This window comes from Cupressus sempervirens, chromosome 10 (assembly GCF_028749045.1).
Source record: "Cupressus sempervirens isolate cs-2001-9-10 chromosome 10, ASM2874904v1, whole genome shotgun sequence".
Lineage (NCBI taxonomy): Eukaryota > Viridiplantae > Streptophyta > Pinopsida > Cupressales > Cupressaceae > Cupressus > Cupressus sempervirens.
In genome coordinates, this window is record NC_143127.1 from 469,518,961 (window position 1) to 469,541,238 (window position 22,278).

Here is a 22,278-nt window from a genome sequence, read left to right on the forward strand (position 1 = left end):
GGATGAATTTTGACCCAAAAAAAAAATCTTTTTTTGACGCACCATTGGGTGGCCACTACTACACCACCCCGCGGCCACCATTGTGTAGCTCGCAGGCTGCCACAACCAACTGCACCACCACAAGGCAGCCCGAGCCCAGTCGCCACTAGCAAGCCACCCGCTCACCACCTCTGCCAATTGCTCCGTTGTTCTAGGCAACCTTTTCTAGGTTGCACCTCCTGCACACTGCCTCTATAGCGCTCTGCCAACTGTTCAGCTGTATGGAGTTTTTATTAACATTTGGCACAGTTGTGGGGGTGACACATGGCACGGGTGCCATGTTGGCACTTTTCCACATGGCACTTGCCACTTCACTCGCCATGTTAGGACATTTCCACATGGCCCTTTTTTGTCGTGATGGCCCTTAGGCCATCAAATTTTTTGTAGTAGATTGCTAACATCAGCACTGCACCAACACCCCTGCCAAGCTCTCTAGGGTCATTTTGACCTACTTGCAATTTTTTGGCCATAACTTGAGCATACGGAGGCATTTTTTCAATCCAAAAGAAGCATCAAAAAGTTGGTTCTGAGATGGAGACTTTGATATAGGTATTTTTAGGTTTTGATGTAGTTTAGTTGCTCATTTTTGTAGTCAAAGTCTAAAGTTCTTTTTTTGACTCCGGCAAGCTTTTCTTTTACATCCCATGTCCATTTTTTGAAAACATTATATTTTTGGAAAGCTAGTTTTGTCATCTTTTCATAAATGTTGTCATTTTCTTCAAATTCTGCCCCATGCTTTTTCTATTATGTTTTTGGCATTTTTTCTCTATGGTGGATATCTTGGGTGTTCCAGGTCTGAGGATCATTTTCATGGCATGGGATCTTTTTTTTTGGGTTGTACTAGCTTTTGTATTAGTTATTTTCCTTTTCTGATCATTGTAGCTATCATTTGTAAGCATTTTTATGTACACACACTAAGATAAAATGCCACTCTTTCATTTTGGGTTCATGAACATTGTTTTGAGACAGTTGTACTTGCATTATTTTTATAAAGCACCATGGGGGGGATAGTTGTTTGCCGCTTTTGTGCCTTCTTCCTTTTGTTTTCTAATGCAGCATCGGTGTGACCATGTCTTTATAAGTGTTTGTACCTCTTCCCCTCTCTCATCATTCTTGGTTTTGTCTACAGAGGATATTGGCCCACCTTCTTAGTTTCCTATCATCTCACCCCATCTACATTAAGTGGGGGTTATTCTGGTGTTCTAATGCTTTTGTGGTTTGATGGTTCGATAGTGTGAGCTATGTATTTAGTGGTTGATCCTATATACTAGGTGATTACAGTGGCTGACTACCTATGCATTTCGGTGAGATGGATCATCTACCATATAGACACGCTCGATTCGTGCCTTCTTCTTCCATGGAGGTTCTTTAGATCAGTAATTTCTTTCTAATGGCAGAATTTAAGGCTTCTTCATGCTTCAGTGATGCTCTTCATAATCACTCTTTATCCCTGTCTTTTGGGACATTCTACTACTTGGAGGCTTCTTTAGTCCTTCACTAGGTTACCTCTTTTTGGGGGAGGGTTTTTCCCACGTGGTTTACTCTCTTTCTCCATTTTTAGAGGTTGCATTTCTTTGCATTTTACATGGGTACCTAACATGGCCTTGTTGTCGGGACCCATTTTGCATTTCATCTTAGTTTTTGTGAGCTTAAGGCATTCCCCTAAGTTGCACTTAAGGGTGGTGTTAGAGTAAATAATTAATTATTTATTATTTATTATATTTACTTAAGTTTACTGAGGTTAATGCATATAGTTAATAGCTGTAGTGATGAGTTGACAACACGGGAGTTTGTTCCCTTCTAGCATGTTCCACTTTTTTGCAGAAGTGTGCTTAGTTGTCAACCTTATCTTCAACCACTTTCCAACTTGTTCTACAAGCTTCCATGAGGCCTTTTTATTCAAGCTCTCTCTTTGTATTTCACAACTCATTTTTCATTGTAAATACATTTTTCTTGTTTTTGCAATATCTCTCTCTCAAGTCCATTTAGGATTTTTCCAAGCTCCACCTCTTCCTTCTTTGGTTTCCCTTCGACAAGTTATTTGCATGCAGGTGATCTTGGTGATCTATGGAGTTGGATTTCATCAACTCCTATAGTATTTAGGTGCAAATTTTTCTACATGCTTCTTTATTGCCTTTATCATTGTTGTCCTATCCAACTCTGGCATAACTTGTGCAAGTGTAATCTCTTTGATTTGTCTTTCTATATTAAGACTATATTGCCACTTTTGCTCAACTCTGTCATATAGATATTTTGGTAATGAGTTGGCAATCTCAATAGGATTTTGTTTGAATGTTGCCATCATGACATATATTGACTCCTCTACATGGTTCATCTCAATTTTTCCAAGTTTATCAAATTTAATGTGTGAGACCAAATAAATCAGCATTATTCTTTATATTCTCACATATATTGTCTAAATCTAAAGAGGGACTATGACTTACCACTTTGAATTGGTTGTTGTCATCAGATTACGTCCTCTCTTCATCATTCAACTAAGGTCATATACTTTCTCCTCGGTCTCTTCTTAGACTCTTCTTTGCTAGCTAATCTAGCCCTCTTCTCTTTTGTATTTTCTACTTCTTAAGCCTTCTTAGTAGTAGCTCTTGTGCTAGTTCGAGTAGCTTGAACTAAAGGCTTAGGTTTTACAATCTTCTTAGGTTTGATAGCCATTATGGCTTTAGCTTTCCTTTTCTTCTTCTCTGGTGCTTCACTGGCTTCTTCTCCCTTCGCACCTTCTTCAAGCTCGACTTCCTCTTCTTCTTGATCTTCCCCTTGACCTTGAGTTAAGGCCAGTGGTGCTTGAGCAGTAACATCGTCATCTTTATCTTCATCATCAATATTTTCTTCTTCATTTTCCTGTGCTCCTTCACCAAATTTCTCTTTGAGTTTCTTGATAATTTTATTCTTCTTTCTTATGATTGAGGTAGTCTTTAAATCCATTGTAATTTTAGATTTAGCCACATCATAATTCCCAAAGGCAGTAGCCTTAGTATCTACATCTTCTGCAAGTAATGTTGTAATTGTTGCAAAGGCTTCATCCACATTGATCTCATAGCCTAGTAGCCTTAGCCACCTTACCCTTAGAACAACAGCTTGAACATATGTAAAATCAGTGTCAACTAGAAAGAAAACATCGTTGAAATGTTTCTCAACTAGTGAAACTAGTATCCTTAGTCTTTTCTTCATTGACTGCTTAAATTCTTCAAAGTAGCTAGTCGTTACAGACTCAAAATTTTCTACATGTTGCTAAATAAATTCATCTATTTGCACTACAATAGATTTGTTTGTTTTCCATGCAATTTTACCAAAGGTAGAGAATGTATTTTGTACATAGAAGAACATACATATAAGAATTGAACCAAATTTTCATTGTGCACTCTTGGTCTTCCTTATTGCTCCCAAATTTTCTGTCAATTGTTGCAACTACAACTCAGCAAGATCATAGGTATGATCTTTCTTAACTATCTTGTAGCCCATGTCAATAGGAATACATAGTACACTATTGAGCCTATTAGATTGATAGAACTTGTGTGTTATAATCCTCACTAGGGATCTGAGATAGTGTCAATTGTCATTCCTTGTTTGTTCCACACTACCCCTGTATTCTTCTCAATAACTTCTTTTGCTTCACTCGTCAAGGTTTTAGGTTGGTCTAGGGTCGGATACCTTGTTACTCTACAGACAATATTCTTTGTGATCTTCATTGGTTCATTTTCCAACCAAATAGAATTATCATGAATTCTGCTCAAAACTATCTTTATCCATTCAATTTTGAAGACATTGGGGAAATCTAGGGCACAAGTTAACCCTTTTGACTCTATAATTTTCAATTCATATTTCAATATTTCATTTTTCCATGATTTCCCATAGGTTTCCCTAATCTCCATGTCACCTATGCTACCCACCTTGCATGTGTAGCAACATCTCACATCTTGAATCATTAACACTCGTGGTGGTATCATCAATAACGCACCAGATGTATCTTGCTTGTAAGCAATATCAGGAATAGCTCTAAAGTTTGGTTGCTTAATCTCATTGGTTTCAATTGTACATTCAAAACTTCATTCCCCTCTTTAACCTTAGTTGCTTAAGAACTAGACGCCATTATGAAAAACTAAGATTTGCAAAAATTCAAATTGTGTAGCTTGGCACATGATAAATACCTTTGTAAATCTACTAAGATGGTGTCAAGCAACTATTGAATCCTATTTGCAAACACTTAGAATGACCTCTTAAATTTTCCTTTAGCTCTTCGTGCTCTTCTTCAAATTTGAATGATGTCAAATTAGTCAAAAATCAATCATATAGACCTTAAAACCTAGCATTTAATGCTTCGTGCTTATACAATTGTAAGCTCAGCTCGAATAGAGATTTCAACTGACTCAGCTTCCATGAAGTTTCCTTTATGCTCAACAACTACTATGAGCTCGACCAACACTATCATTGATGATATCTCGGCATCAACTAACATTTCACTCGGTAGCTAAAGTGAAACTCTTCATGCCCAGCAATAACATGAAAACTATCACAACTTAAAGATTTCTTCCAAATTATTATCAACACTTTGCATCTTACTTCATGCATTTATAATATTTGCAGAACTAAAACCTTGGAACTAGTGTATAGTATACCTTTTAAGAATCAGTCTCATACATACCTCTTGGTTTCTTAGTTGAAGATGATGTGATCATCTAATCCATTGGATGAAGTGACCTCATCTAAACTTGATGTGATGTAATCTTCCTTTCTCTTCCATGTCTTGTTCATCTCATCTCTGACATTTTCAACATCTGCCTTTGCTTTGCCTTTGTTGAATTCACTGCTAGGTGCTTTTGACCTTGTTGGACAATTCCTACTTATGTGACCAGTCTTTAAATAGCTAAAACATGTAGTTTGACTCGACCATCTTTTGTAGTCACTTTTGAAATGTGTTCTTATGCAATTTTCAGCAACATGTCCATACTCTTGACAATAGTGACAACTATACTTAGTATTATAATCCCAATTATAAGAGTTGCCATTGTGCTTTACCTTTGCCTGCTTTTTTGATGACCATTTAGGCTTGGATCTGCACTCATATGCTCTATGTCCATACTTCTAATAGTTATAGTAGTATCCTTCAAATCTTTGTGTGCCTATGGTCTTGGTTCTGCATTCATGTGCCTAATGTTCTTGTTTGTTGCATTTGTGGCAATGACCCATGAACTTTTGCTTAGGATTCTAATTTGCAGTCTTGCTCCTGCAAACATTAGCAGTATGACCTATCTTGCCACAATTATGACAAGTAGGTTTGGAGTTCTTACCTTTTTTACTTCTTTCTGCATGATTTTTGGATGACTCTCCTTCTTTAGTACTAGTGTAATGTAATCCAGTAGTATCACTGTTGGATCTAGGAGACCTCATCAATTGCTCAAAGTACTTGATAGTTTCACTAGGTCTATTGAAGCTTTCAACAAACTCTTTTTCTCTTTTCAGATCATTTCTCAGTTGTTCATTCTACAACTTTAGTGTTGTGATCTCAATATCTTTTCCATTCAATTCATGATTGGCAATCATGACTTGATTCATTGTCTCCAATTGCATGTTGGCAATTCTTTGTACTTTTGATATTTTCTCCTTCATTCTATTGACTAGTATCCTTTTGTCATCTTCAATCATGACTTTGTCTTCTATGGCTTTCTTTTTCTAATCAGTGAATTCACATAGCAATACTGATTGGACTTCTTGTTCTCTCTTGAGATTTCTGACCTCTTCGATTAGGGTTTCATTCTTTTCCATCAGATTTGCAACTACTGCATCAAATTCACTTATGTTTCCATCTGCAAACAATTTAGTAGTGTCAGTTTCTTGGTAATGTGTGTCATTCTCTTCAATAGCTATTTCCTTCCTTCTTTTCAATGATCACTTTAACTCATCTCTTGCTTCATTCAGCTAATGTAGGGCAAGTTGTATTTCAATGTTCTGGTTCTGAATAGTCTTTCCCAACTTGTAGACTTCTATTTCCAAGATCTTTCCTCAAAGCTGCAAAGCTTTACTTCCAGAGAACTTCACTCTAATACCAATTGTTGGAAATACAATAGGAAAAGTAAACTGAGAGAGGGGGGGGGGGGGGGGGGGGTTAATAGTGAATCAACACTTAAAACTTTTAACCATAAAATCATTCACTTCACATCCATCTCATAATTCAATAAATAAACTAAAATATCAAATCAAGCATATACATCTAAAGTATGTAAATAAATGAACATTCACACAAATGTATGACACAAGATATGATTACCTAGAAACCCTCCAAGGAGAAGGTAAAACTAGGGTGGGGATGACACCCACAAATCTCTGCTACTGCAGTAATAAAGTGTATCCAATGAAGATTACAATGTTTTGATCATGAAACATGATCTACCCTATGAATGGTCTACAATGTTAAAGGCTTACAAAGACTATCAGGTCTCACGCTGTTAAAGGATTCCAACACCCTGTAAAAAGTGTGCTTGGTAAAAGGACTTTGACTTACAATGAAGTAAGCACCCTGTTAAAGGATTTACAACAGCCTATTAAGACTACACAGTTAAGAGATTTAACTGATTCACCTATTAGAATGTCTCAACAATGATCCTTCGATTAGCACTATGTTGCTTGATGACAGATCAGCTCTTTCTTGATGTGTACTTGATCCTTTCTGATCAGATGTATCTCTATTGTCTTCTAATTCCTTTCTTCTATTCTCCTCTAACTAATTGTACAATGTATTTCAAATCACAACTCCTTCATCACCATGAAAACTTTGTTTGTGCATGCAAAAATCTCTCTTTTCTCCTTCCTCATACATAAAAAGTTTAGGGTTTGTCCTCCTTAAGAAGACTTAGGTGACTTAGGGTTAGGTATGAATTTGTGATTCACCCATATTGCCACTTAATCCTTCCCTTTTTCTGATTGGCTGCATGTTATGCATAGGGATTCACAATAAAGACTCATTCTTATCATCTAAGATCGTAAAACAATCCTTAAGTTGGCCGAGAAATGGTTTACATAGAAGTTTGTGACATTACAAACAACTATGTCAAAACTATATAACTTGGCATCTGAAGTCCCTAATGCTCAGCATCAACTACAACTTCAGTGTTGTATCTCGACCTCTAAATGACTCAACATCTATTGATCATTCAGCATCTGAATAACTCAGCACATACTATCTGCTCGACACTTTAGTGACTCGATACTTACTAGTTACTAGGCACTTGAATCACAAAGCACATATTGTTGCTTGACACTTGAGTGACTCGGCATGCACTAGTTGACATGTTATGCTCAGCATGCATTATCTGTTCGGCATGAACTAAGTACATAACTTATAAATGACTTAAGTGTATAGACACTCATTTGTCAAAAACTAATCTGAGATCAAAAACCCATGTGTACAATAATGTAGTCTTTTAGTAATGGGTACAATTTCAATCTCGCATTCTTTGTCCTATCCCCCAAAAAATAAATATAACAGTTCCTTGACCTTTAACGACTTAAGGGGGGGAAATGTGTATAATGAACCCATCAAATTTATTTAACAATTTTTCACTTCCTAGAATATATCTATTGTAGTACATAAACTATTATTAAGATAATCACATCCTAATTGTGTTATCTTAAAATGATAAGTTATCATGGCCCAACTTAGCTCATTTTTAGCTTCCTTGTCATCAATCCATTTTATTAAGTACACAACTACTAACTAGAGGAGGGAAGGGCCTTGACATCTAACTCCATGCACAGACTTTTACTCTCTAAAGTATGCATGTTTCTCCACTTGACTAATATTTGTTGTATTGCTACATCAAATTAGAACTCTTTGAGTTTCTAAATGTGCGTCAACATTTAGATTGTTGAGATGTCAATGACTAAGTTGGTTTTTTTATTCTTGAATTTTGAAAGAGCCTACATGCATAGGGACAAGGTGCTCTCATTTTTTTATAGTTGTAAATACATGAAATTAAACAGCTTGAAGTTCAAATAGGTTAAGTTTCTATGAAGATATTGATGTGCAATAATGTTTTGCACAAGCAAGATTGCATCAACATGATCGCAAGACTTTTTTCAACTTACACAACAATTTAATACAAAAAATAATTATGAATACAATGATTCTCAAGTCATAGTGATTTTGAACTTCAAAAAAAAATAAAGCCTCCACTAAACCATCAACATACAAAGTATAATGAATGAAATGAAATCTTTCTTAAGTCTATGATGGCAATAGGTTATATAGAGAAATATATCAAATATAAGAAAAAAGTCAAAAAAAAATGATAAATTGATATAAATTGAACGAGGAAAAAATGAAAAAAAAAAAAACATGGTATTCTTTGTAGTCAAGAAGTAAACAACCACTTACACATTTTGAATTCATTTCATTCTAATAAAAAACGTAAATGCTTTATTGTTATTGTTGGTTCATTTTTATAATGTTTTGCCCTCTTTATTTTAAAAATGTTTGATCTGCAGCTTTTGAAATTTTAGAATTTTATTGAATTAGAGAGGATGATGTGGATTCATATAGAGTGAATTTTAAGATTTAGTGTATTGATTACTTGATTTGATATCCAAATGGTTAGCCTCATATTTACATATTTATATTGATTTCTAGATTCCGAATATTTGTTGGCTCTCTCTAATCTAAACATCATTGCATAATATTTGTGAAAAGAAAGGTACAATTTTGACAAATAAATTTATTTTTATGTCTAAGTTATGTTCTTGACAATATTAGTTTTAGTTGTTTGAGGGCTACAAGTTAGACAAATAAATTATTTTATAAAGTATCAAGCATATATTGATGTTGACAATATTGTGTTTCCACAAGTTACTTGAAAGATTGTGCATACATGAATATAATATTTTCTCATAGTTCTATGATATTTTTAGAGCTTTATTTACAATGAACTACTTATTTCAATTTATTTGGTATTGTCTAACAGATAATTGGATACATTTTTGTGAATCAATGCACCATGCATGCGTCATTTTATGTTACATTCATTTGTTTTGTTTTGTGTTTTTTTGTTTTTTTTTACATTGCACTCATTAGAATAAAATCCTACCAGACTCAATAAACCCTTTATCTTCATAAAAATAATTTTGTATTTTATTAAGCATTGCTGCTTAAATTTTATTGTAAGTAGATCCAACAAAGTACCCATTAGGAAACATTTACCTCAAAAAGAGCTTGTTCTAAATGACTTCAACGAGAGAATGAAAACTAACAAAGTATGTTACAGGGAAAAGTATATTGTTACCTTTAAGAGTCAATAAATCTATGAGAGTAGAGTGTTTTCAATAAAATAACACTGGATATCATTGCCAATCTGACTTCACATTTGTTTTTCACCTTCATTTTTCATCCTCAATTATTTGGGATATGATAGTTTAATCATACTGGATTTCATTTGCTTATATTATATGCATGATTTCCTTTGCTTTGGCATTGCTGATTGGCATAATTATTAGTATAAAACAATTCAATCTAATTACTCTGTTTATTGAAACAAAAATGTCACTGCAGATCATGGAAAAGCTGGGGCTCTCAGACTCCCATGCCCATCGTTATTCCAAGACATCTAAATGCAAAAGAAGTGAGGATGAGGTGGCAGTAATGTACATAATTACTATTATATTGAAATTTCTAACATGGATTTTAAAACAGTAGCTGTCTTCTGCTTCTAATGGTCTGATCAGTGGCAATGGGGGAAGCAGACGAAGGGTGCCTAGATACTCTGTATCCTAACATACCCATAGTCTCATCAATCAAGTCCTTGAAGATCATTCTTTCAACATCTAAGACCACCTCACCAATCTCACTCCTATAATCGCACCACCTTTCTGCATTCTCTGCTAAATCCTTCTCCATTATGGAAAATATATTCTCACACAAATCCACTGGAGGAGAAGAAGACAGTAACCCCTGTAGCTCATCCCATACTAGTTTTACTAAGTGTTCTCCGCTCGGCCTCGTGCAAGCTAGAAGAGAATTATGCTGCTTTGTTATCCATGGCTGCTGCAACTGAAGGTAAGGATACAGTTTCCTCTGTAATATGTCATTCACAGTTCCGAAGAGAAGCTCTCTATTCAGCTTCTCCTGATCATCAGATTTTTGAGAATTCCCTTTTTGTTCCAATATATGGAAGAGCTCTGGATTTATCGGAAACCCAGATGCATGGAATTCCATGGGGATCGAGTCTGGATCCTTTTGCAGGAGACCTGATGCTGATAGGATTTCTAACATGTATTTGTATTCAGGAGCCTTGTTTTGGTTGGCAATGGCTATGGATTTCATTTGCAGATCCATGGTTGTGTCTTCTGTTGTGGCGAGGTCTTCCAGTTTTCGCACCAGACTCTCAACATTTTTTAGTAGTTTGCTATTGATAGCTATGGGGCTAACTGGGATTGGGTCTGGAGAATAGTAATTGAAGTCAATCCAGTGGTCCTGGTTACAAGCCTCTCTGGTTTCACCTTCTGCAAATGAACAGTGAAATGAGATTCATTTATAATGGAAATTCTTAAGTCAGATATTAATGAAAATGACTTGGCTGCAACAACTAGCAAATGAGTCATTTATATTTGCTGATTTCATTTACTTTTGGAATGGATTTCAGAAATAATGGTTGACAGAGGGCCACTGATGGTGTACAGAGAGCTAATAAAAAATTAACACAATTGGCACTAGAACATCTGATATGGCAGATTTGGTCATCATGTTGAACAATAGACTGGATGACAAACTAGACAAAAAGTATTTCTTTAGAGAAAGCAACTTTTTACATTATGCATTAAACCCCAAAGCTACTGGTACATGCATCTAAGCTATCATTGCAAGGATAATGATCTACTTTTGAGATGTATTCATATAGAGTAAATTATATGATATCATCCAAGGTAGAGCTGTGAGTGCACCTACAAAGCCTACATGTCATAGGATACCAGTCCTTAAAACATCCAATCTTTAAACATTATCACAGGAGGAGATTACACCTAGAGAGAGAAATTCATCCAAGGAAATAATATTTAAGCCATGGAATGAACACCAAAATGAATAGCATGTTAGTGCAAGCAACAATCCTACACTACTTCAGGTCCACGTGCTCACAGAGAATGAATTCCAGGGGACTATACAAGGCAGAGCAGTGAACACGTACAAAGCCTATGGTAGAAAGAGCATTGGAAAGCTCAAGTAGACTACATGCCAAGATTTCTATACACAGAAAATTACTGCAAATTTATGAAATTTTAAGAATCTGATGAATGAAACTCCTACAGTACACATAATGGAACTACCAGATGGACATATGCCTAATGTTCAGATGGATGAAATCAGTCAAGGATGTTCTAAAAGGTATGGTTTGGGGAATAATGTATTTGAAGTAATTGAATTAATGATTGGTATAATATGAAAAGAATTAAGTACATACCTTTGAAAGGGATTAAGCATTTTTTGACTGGCGATGGAGATAAGTCCTCCTGGTAGAATAAAGAAGCATCAAGTACAGACACAGGGCTGGGCTGCTCAGAAGCCTCTGGGGCTGTACTGGATGTCGACATTTCTTCACACTGATTCAAATGAAGTTGTTCCATTTTTGAATGCAACTCTTCATCCTTTGATTTTGGAGAATTTTTGCAGATTTCATGTCTGGTCATTGCAGTTGATGCCTAAACAATACATATAAAGATTAGAAATGGAAACCGTAGAAAGTGTTCATGCATTAATTAAAACAAAAGAAAGCATTGAAGAAAAACAAGGTTGCAAATTAACCTGGTAGTCTGTTCTGAAATGTGATGTTTTCTTCAACTTGGCATTTGTGGAACCAGTTGATTGTACTCCATAGTAGTTTTCATTATCAAATTTGCAGCCATATTCTTCCTTCACATCACTGATTTTGCTTGTATATGACCTTTCACTACTTGTAACTTCATAGTCCATATGTGAAATTGAGCTTAGGTTACTTTCTGACCGAAGAGAAATTTCATCTGCCCTTGGTGTATCTGGGCATTGATCTCCTGCTGTATCTCTGCTACATTCACTCACTTCCTCCAGGTGCACAACAGAACTTCCTTTAGTTCTAATTCTGTTTCGAGGTGATCGATTTTCTGTTTCTGATCCAAATAGTTTGGTACTTTGTTTTGGAGACTTTAGAGATCCAGATTGTCTGGGTTTCCTTTCAACTTCAGTCTTTCTTCCTTGTGCTTTTGGAGTAGAAAAACTAGGATGGTTGTTCTTTGCATTGTTAATGATCTCCCTAGAAATCTGTTGGCTTCGGGTAGGAGGACTCGAAGATGGCAATGGAGAGCGAGGCCTTCCCCTTTGTGAAACTTGACCTGACTGTTCTACAGACTTTGTCCTACTATTCTGTTCTCTTTTATTTTGCCTTGGAGAAGTAAGTTCATTGTTGTAACAGTATGTAGACTCTCTATTATTAGGTTTACCTGATTGGGGGTCCTTAAGAACTTTGTTGCTGCCCACAATTGATCTCTTACCTTCTGCATTCTTAGACTGATTTATTGAACACACTTTTCTTGGAGAACCAGGAAATCCTTCGATTGGACCACGAGTAGAGTGATTTGATTTGTTAACCAGTTTTGTAGGCTTCATTATCACTATGGGTGCCTCAAAAGCTGTTGCAGAGTTTGAGCTTCCAGATTTCATATGGTATCCTTGCATTTCAGATGCCCTTGAAGTAGGTTTAGCTTCTTGAAATACTCTGGATCTAGGTGTGCAACTTCCATCAGTTTGATGCCGATTTAGCCTCTCTTTAGTGGAATCCAGGAGACCCTTATGCTGCATTGCTTCAAGAATTTGTTTGAGAGTCCGAAGATCTTTATCACAATTTTCAAGCTCTAGTAGCTTCAGCCTTTTTTCAATTTCACCGTAAAGGTCTTGGGATGATCCATCATTCTTTCTGGTCAGATCTGGCAAGAAGTGTTGAGCTTCAACTGCTTTTCTTGGTAATGTCTGGCAACTATCTGGTTGTCTCCATGGAGCAGTTTCAACAGGACACCTTTGAGCCAAGATTGCTTTTGGAATTGTTTCCTGATGCTTAAATCTGGGTGAATCTGAGCACTGAACGTGTCTTGTAGAAGTCAACTTTCTGTCATCTGTTTCTTCAACAAGATTATATCTCTCTGTCCTGAACTGTTGTTTAAATTTATGGCTCTTTGACAATTCAATTAAAGTATTTTCTTTCTCTCTACTCCGATTATGAGATTCGACCTTCAAATATTCTAAGCTTTTCCTCACCTCTGCGGAAGTTCTTGAGACAGATTCTTCTTCAGATGAGCATTGGTTCGGTAGTTCCCTTTTTTGAGAGGGAGTAGATGAACCGGTTGGCATCTCTTCTAAACCCATCAGACGTGCAACAACACTTGGTGAACGCTTATTTCCACTACACTGTTCCAGCTCTATGAAATCCCCACTAGAATGGCCATGCCTTTGGGTAATATTGGGTGTGTCGTTAACGGAAGCATTTCTTTTTAAATCAACAAAATTTCTTGAAGATTCTCTACTGTCCAAGGACAGTCTTGGAGGTTCTCTGAGTTTTAGAGATGAGGAACGAGGTATTTCCTTACCATCGTATGAAAACCTTGGAGAATCCTTTAAAAACGAAAATCTTGGCCCTTCTTTTGATTCAAAAGAAGGCCGCGGGGCCTCCTTGCTCTCCACAAAATTCCATGGAGCCTCTCTTAACTTTGAAAGAACTCTGAGAGACTCGTTCAAATCAGCAAGAGATCTTGAACTTTTATTTACACCTTCTGAAGCTTTATCTGTTGATGTCCTTGACTTGCCGTCTGATGAAACTTGAGTCTGTGACTTTGGTTTTTTTCCCACTTTTGGTGAGAAACTCGGTGATGACTTCTGTTGTTTACTTGCATCTTTTACATCCATTGGAGGTCTTGGAGAGTCCTTTGGCTTGAGAACATATTTGTTCCCCTCTCTGCTTTGAGCTCTGTCATCAGCCTTGATCTCAACCGAGAGCCTAGGACAATCTCTGTAGAATGAATCCCTTACCACATCTCTGATATCAAGAGAGAGCCTTCCTGCCTGTCTAGAATCGAGGGATGGAGAAGGTGGTTCTTTGGAAAGAATAGAGGCATTTCCCCTGGTGTCCGCTGACAACCTTCGAGGATCTTTTGCATTCAAGCTTTTCGTGACTCTGTCATCCCACGAGCTCCTCGCAGCCTCCAGCTTCTCCGAGGCCATTGATTCAGGGATAGACGCAGAAAATCTGCTGCTGCTGCTATAGTCAACAGAAGAAGCCCTGGAGGCTCCTCTGGAACTTGGTTCTGCATTTGAATGTCCCAAGGAATCGACTGGCGATCTGTGATTATCATCAGCTCCCTGCATTTAGGAGAGAAAGGCGCACAATTCTTGATCTATATTTTCCCTCCATAATAGCAACATAATGCTGAATGAATTCACTAATATATCGCAATGTAGTTCTCTCTATTTTAACTAACCCAGTAAAATTAACTCGGGAGGGAGATTTCAACATACCACATACTGTACAGAAAGTGTCTTGTCATCAGGCCTTGGACTCTCACAACTGGAAGATCGCCGAGCTGAAAGAGAAGGAAAAAAACCGATGGTCAACGAAACTCAAGCATAAATTGTAGCGCTGATGTCATGAAAGGCAGCGAAAAGAAGATGTAGGATTTTCTAGAAACAAACCTGCGGGAAGCTTCTTTTGGCCATACAAGCGCTTCACAGCCAGAATCTGGTGCCTATCAAACATTTGAAAAATTCCCGTCATGCACCCAATTTGCTTCTCAATCTGTTTCTCCAGGTTGGGATCATCAGAAATCGAATGAAGGAATTTGGCTGACATTGTTATCTACCCTCTTTATCAAACTGTTGACTGGTTCGTTAAAACCTCAAGCCTGCCTGCTTGCTCTCCTGTGGAGAAATTGAAATTCTCGGGTCAGAAGGAACATGGCATTCATCTACCAAAAGAAACTTCATACAAAACCAGCATATATTCCAACCACACAAGAGACAACCTAGTTGAGAGAACGTAACATTTTTGCATACATTTGAGGCAAAAGACGCTTTTAATTTGCTGGAGGCCAGAATGCATGTATTAAAAAAGGCTAAGAAACCAGTCAATTTGAAGAAGCTCCCCAAAGAAAGGAGGGGGAAAAACCAAAAACAAAAACATGCTACAAGTAGTAACTAGCTGCTCCACGGGTAATTCTACATTTCATCACTACAATACAGGTGTTCGTTAAGAAAAGCTGCAGGACAGCAGGCTCCTGTCAAATAATGCCAAACGTATAAATATCCCGTCAAGGCATAACAAACCTTGTTTTCAAACTCATTTGAGATAGCAGACTGCAGGTTGAGATCTATGACATCACTGGCCAAGATAGAGCACAAGCAGAGAACATACAAGCTTCAAACACAAAGCCCAAAAAAGCTGAACAGGTGGTGTTTTCTATTGAGTACCTATATCTGCTATGCATTGGAATGCAACAACAAGATGGAATGAATAATTACAACTTACACAACCATTTAGCTCCAGTTGTCTCCCGCCCGCTGCAATGCCGCTCAGAAAATCCGAGGCATTTTGCTCTACAGCCATGGCTGCGCTGGACTGGCCCAACTGAGACAAAATTTGGGTTTATTTGAGCCCACACAAGATTCAAACACCGGGAGGGTTCAGGGTCGACTCAAATCCAATGCAAAGAAATGAATAAATTCAGATAAAGAGGGGTTAAGTGGGGGAGGCAAGCAGTAAAATATTAAAACAGACCTCCCATACAACACATGTAGTGTTGTTATTTAACGACTACCCCTCTGTCATGGGCACGTGAAGGCTGAAGTATACATGGGTCATGGAGGACAATAAGTAGATTCCGCGCTGAAATCATTTCCTCTGTAACCCAACAATATATACGCATAAAATATGAAAAAAGTGAAGGCAAATCCCATTTCACCATGCAGGGCTCTGATAGTATAATAATAACAACAATGGAATCACGTACCAGGTGGGTCTCAATCAGATTGGCTGAAATGTGACTCGAGGGCTTCCGATAAATTATTATCTATCGAAATATAAACTATTTTACAATTTAAGGAAGCCCCAATCATAGATTGTGAGTTAAGCCAGGCTGACAACCCTCGCAAACACATGCATTACATGGATTATTAAGCATTTCTCACCCTCATTGATGATGTAAGCGGCGAGTCTCTGGGCTGTCTTCATTATTTATTAATGGTCATCTATTGAAGACCAGAAAGCCGCCCTTCATTAAGATCGGGCTTAACATTTTGTAGGGATTATTTAAGGCGATTGACCGGTGATGGCCACCTAATTCAGACAAAACTGGGTACCTTAAGAGTCTAGGAAAGCTCATCATAGACCATGGTAAAAAGTGCATTACAAAGGGAAATGTGATCCTACGATTGCCCTTCAATGGGAGAATGGGCAGATGAGGTTCTTGTCGTTGGATAAGGATGAATTGCCTGCAGTATAAGCAAGGTCCACATGGTACTTATGGGGGGTGCTGCCAAGAAGACTTTCCAGCATGCTGCCACACTGAAGGCCAGTTATGTGCAGTAGTGATCAACCGAATGAATACAGTGGGCCACAACTGTTGTGTTTTATAATGTACATTCATGCACTAAAGTCCTCTTGTCTCCATACCCAAACTATTAATGTGGGAAGGGATGGTTGCTCTAGTCCAACTAATAATAATATTTCCTTATCTACTCAAATTGGGTATTCCATACCCGAAAAATAAACAAGTTTCGTTTTCTCGTAGGGCTCTTATAGTCTCTATCACCTATATTATGGTGATCTCATGGCTATTGAGCCATATACTTAACACAACATAATGGGTAATGAGGAGAGTTTTCTTCTTTTTTTAATTTGAAAAAAAAGCTAAGAGTCTCCTTCATAGGATGTTGGTGATATATTAGGTAATAAGGAGAGTTTTCTTAAAAAGCTAAGTGTCTTCTTTATATGATGGTGGTGATGGTTGTGGGTCAATGGTTAGTATTAGATGTTGACAATAATTTGTGTGGTAGCAAAAAGAGATTTAGTTGGTATGATATTTTGGGCTTTTTCTACTTCAGGCTATGCATGTTTATATGTTTGATGGCTATTCATAAGTCCAAAAAACTATTTAGTCTTATAGACATATGAAAAATACTATTTCATCCAATCATTGGTGAAAAGGTTATGGAATATCTAATAAATCTATTATGTTGGATGTGTTAATTAATCCCATAGATCTATTATCACCAATGTGATATTGAATCAAATCTATATTAGTGATCATAAGGGTTGAGTAGTTGGGCATTTTGGAATAATTGTGATAATATCTAATAATTTCATGTTCAATATTTATAATAGTATGACACTAGTAGTTGTGACTTTAAAGTTGTTAATGTTGACCATAAGTACGCATATTTAAGTGAAATGTATTCTTGAGATTTTAAAAAAGAAACAAAAAAGTATGTGATGCCACCTCCACACCAATAAAAATATGACATATTAGTATAACTACTACTCTATCATTATTTAAAGTTTTTTTTACTATGTGGCCTTATTTTCACCCAACATGCCTACCCTTATTTTCATTTCAAGTGTTTCATTTCTAAATCTATTTGCTTGTTAATTTTTCTCATTTACAAATATGAGACCAGTGCATATGACTTTACTATTTAGTGCATATGACTTTACTATTTTCCCTCTCTGATTTCATTGCTTTGGTTGTGTTGTGAGTTGTCTAGGACCACAATCTTCCTTTGTGAAGGAGCTCTCGCCTAAATCCCAACATGGCTATCACTTCAATGATAATGAGGTATTTTTTCTCATGTTAAACTAGAACTATTATAAATAGCAAGTGTGGCAAGACTATGTATGATGAATTGATAGAGCACGAATGGATCTTTGAGGGATATAAGAGAAGCAGTGTGTGTCATTGTATCAACAGGTTGATTATCTTTTTTGTGGGATGGGATCAATGGTGCAAGAAGCGAAGTTCTTTAATAGTGATAAGACTATGTCACGATATCTTTGATAGCTTACTTTATCTTTTTATTCTCATTGTCAAATTTAAATTGCCAGAGAAAAGCAAGTGTTAAATTTTCAAGGATAAATCTACACACTAACCACCAATAGGGGCTTTGTATTCAACAATGTTGCTGAAAAACAAGCTTGGAAGAATTGGCTTTCTTAAAGGAGGTACTAATAAGATACCAACACCAAAGCTAGTTTGACATCTAGAACAATCAAAGAACAAATCTCATACATTATGTACGTCCAAAGGGGGAATAATATCATCAAGTTAATTAGGAAGAGTGAGAGGTGAAAGAGTATAAACTAAGATTCAAGAACATGTTATATTGATGAATATGTTCAAAGAGTTGGTGTAACGCCCCGCCAAGGGATCCAAAAGAATTAACCTAAAGTTTCACTAAGTTTGCTAAACATTTTTTTTTTTTAAAAGTAAGAATGTATAACATACACATCAAACACATAGTAGCGGAAGCAATAACATGTAATCATCGACAACCATACATTGCAAGTTACATTTCTTAAAGATCCCAAGACGTTGAGTCACGTTTAAATTTAATTAAATCTAAGTCTAACAACTATCACATACATATGAAAGAATAATCAGAAAGTCCCATGTCCATAATATACATTTGATCTGAATGCCTCTCGGCAAACTAATTCAGAATGCTCAATCATCCACTGTACAAGTCACAGGGTATGAAAGGCTTAAAAGAATATACATATGTAATAATAAAAATGCATCAACCTCCATGAATCCATGATACAAAGTACAGTAAAGATATATACAAAACTATTCACCATACATGATACATCCATACATCCATAATGATAAAGCATCTATCATAAAATCTACCCATCCATCATAATAATCCAAGAACATAATGAAGGTAAATGCCAATCACGAACACTCCAGCCACAGTGACCACGGAACGGATCTCAATGGTAAGAGTAAAAAGCACTACCACCCGACCGCGTGGAACCTAAATGGTCCACTCCCACCGCGCTGAGGAGATAGTCTCAAGTCCCAAATAGGATAACAAAACCTATAATCATAAATACTCTCTAAGTCCAGGAAAACCTATAAGTATGCTAACTCAAGGGTTCCTAAAAAGATCGACATCTAAATCCCAGAGGTACCACAAGACACGTAGGAAAGCTAATATGCAAGCGGGAAAGTGTCATCGCAAAAGTCACGTAGAAGTTACCCGAGCAATCCCTTAGGAATCTCGGTTCCCTACTGATCCCTGCGGCCACTAGTATCCTCTCATACTGACGAGGCATACTATGGAGTGCAAGGTCGTAACCAAGCGTTCTCTCTACCCCATCCTAGTCTGTACTAGCACTCAAGGCAGGGGAGAGAACATACAATTATCTTATTAGGTTCATTTTCCCTTATTTAGTGTAAATGTTTTCACTTATTAAAACAACTTACAATGGGTTACTCCAGGCAGCCTCTTAGGGCCCCGATCCCCATTGCAAGCCACTTCCCGACTCTACACATAGATAACCTACCCTAGGCTCATGAAATCATAAATCAAAGAATCATAATAAAACCACCTCAGTCCTATACAAGCAACTGAAAAGACATCATAAAAGATAAGCCACAAAACTATATCAGTTCTTCATGAGCAATAGATAAGCACCAAATAATAATCATATGACCACGACAGTTCTCTATCAGCAACTGAAGGCATCAATGATAAATCACAAAATCCAATGGTTCTCCAATGAGCAACCAGAAAGTATCCCAATAGTAAATTACAATACTGATCGAAGACTCCAAAATGGTCAAGTCAAAACATGACATCGTCAAGAACATAACAAACACTTCAGTCCTCTCAAGCGACCGAAAAGCAATCCAAGTATAACTGATCGAGACTCAAAAATGGTTATCAAATATAACTGATCGAGACTCGAAAACGGTTAAGTCAGGTATCTCAAATACATACATCTCAGCTTCACACAAGGAAACTGGAAAGCAATAACAAACAGTAAATACAATCATGTCATAGAGCACTTCATCACATTACCATGGTCAGGTTAAGAAAGATCGAGACCAAATCATCATAACATCACATTCACATAACCCCCGAGCCTCTGGTAACAACCTAAGACTGGTCAACTAAACAACCCCCAAACTCCCAAAGCATAGACAGAACATAGAAAACATCATAATCTCACAGTTCATAGTAAAGTTCCAACTTTCATTTTAGTGTAAGTTTTTGAATTTAAAGGGGGTACATCTTAATCCCTATAGTTTAACCCATGTCCCATATCTAAAAAGAAGTCCAATTATCCAACTTGGTTTAAATCAATTTTCTAAAATGATGTAAAGGCAAGTTATTTATTTAACTTATTGAAATAAATAAATACTTCTGATCTAAAATATATATATATTACAATAGATCTACAATTTTCATTTAAAATAAATTCATCATTAATTTAATTAAACTAATTTTTAATTAAATTAATTATTGATTATCAACCTAAGTACTTATATTAATATCCCAGCAATTATTAGATATCAATAATTAATAAAATTATCAATAATTTTATTAATTAAAATAAACTATATTTAAATGCTTCAATATTTAAATCGATAAATAATAATAAAACTCACATTATTAAATAATAGAAAAGTAATGTTAAAATAAAATAATTATTATTTATAACATTACAAACTAATTATTAATATTGTTACTAACTGCTAATTATTTTTTTATAAAACTAAACTAAACTTTTATTAAAATGATTAATTATTAATTAGAAGTTTTATTAAAATTATTAATAATTAACAAAAACTTTATTTAAAATTATTAATAACTAATATTAAAAATATATACCAATTTGCAAAGTACGATTTAAATAAATCGCAGGCTGTATGACTGCGATGCTAATGCAGACGTACTGCGACCACAGTCGCAAGTACGGCTGCAACAGCCGCCGTCGGCTCAAAAGCCGCTAACCTATGGTAAGGGGGGGTAGGTTTTAATTTATTTTTGTTTTATTATTATTTTTTTTATAAACTTTTTTTTTTTTTTAAAGATTTTATTTGTATAAACAAACTCACTTTCATTTGATAATATATATATATATATATATATATATTTTTAATAAAAACTTTTAAATTAAATTAAAATCGCCTCCACTAAAAAAAATAGTTTTGTTTATTAAAAGACAACCCTTCTCATTTAAGTTCAATAATATATGTTTTATTATTACATATATTTTATAATTAATTAATTTTAATTTTTAATTTTTTTTTTATAAACATTCACAAATATAATCTGATAGAGAAAATAATATTAACCATTCGAATTTTCAACTACAATTTTCATTTCCAAAGATTCAAACTCCTGCCAAATTTAAATTCTTTAAGTCTATTAATTAAACAAAAATCCCAATTTGATCCAAATTCCCTTTTTACCTACGAACGAGGTTTTCTAAATGGTTTTCCAATCTAGATTTACAAATGAAATCGAATAGCAAAAAGGTCCAGAATGAAGAATTGACACATTCATACAATGAAATTTGAGAAGACAAGTTCTTACAATCACGAAGTAGACAGAAATATCAAATTGCATAATTCAAGCAATGATCAAAACACAAGACCCTACCTGAATCTGATGCTAACACACAAACACCCAAGAATTGTGAGAAGATTCGCCTCCAAAATTCACGTCCAAATTCGTCTCTAAAAATGTTGTCTCCAATTCCTCTCCCAAAAATGAACCCCCCAACGTTTGTGATAAGCCAATTTTCTCCTCAAACCGGGGCACTTAATTGTGCGTTCACCCGAGAAGACTCTTTGCACCACTGAGTTAACTCCAATTAACCTTTCTTATCTTTTATTTTATTTTGCATTCATCTTTCATGCACATTAAGTTGATTTATTAAATAACTTTATTTAATATTCTACTTGACTTCTATTTTAGATTAATTTATTACTTTAATCGCATGTGCACTTCATGAAATTAAAATAACATTATTAATTTCTATTATTTAATCTTTTAATAAATTTCTTTTATTTAATCTTATGCATAAGTCATGCAAACTAGAATCTTTTATTAAATAATTATATTTTCACTTTTTAAATTATTTTAGAAACTAAATTGATAAAAATATTTATTAACTCAAATAATAATAATATTTAGCATTTATTTAAAAATGAACT

General features: G+C 35.7%; 1 protein-coding gene across 4 annotated transcripts; it reads right to left on the bottom strand.

Moving 5' to 3' along the window:
- Positions 1-9,677: 9,677 nt before the first annotated feature.
- Positions 9,678-16,332, bottom strand: LOC149534726 (uncharacterized). 4 transcript variants are annotated; one of them, XM_089803756.1, is made up of 6 exons: positions 16,063-16,332; positions 14,750-14,974; positions 14,576-14,640; positions 11,840-14,419; positions 11,499-11,736; positions 9,678-10,545 (listed from the first exon to the last, which is right to left on the bottom strand). In XM_089803756.1, the coding sequence occupies exons 2-6, from the start codon at positions 14,904-14,906 to the stop codon at positions 9,728-9,730; spliced, it is 3,858 nt and encodes a 1,285-aa protein (XP_089659882.1). In that variant the 5' UTR covers positions 14,907-14,974; positions 16,063-16,332; the 3' UTR covers positions 9,678-9,727. The 4 variants fall into 4 exon arrangements, with proteins under 4 accessions (XP_089659882.1, XP_089659881.1, XP_089659880.1 ...); XM_089803755.1 differs by having other exon boundaries at positions 15,582-16,332; XM_089803754.1 differs by having other exon boundaries at positions 15,575-16,332.
- Positions 16,333-22,278: the final 5,946 nt, after the last annotated feature.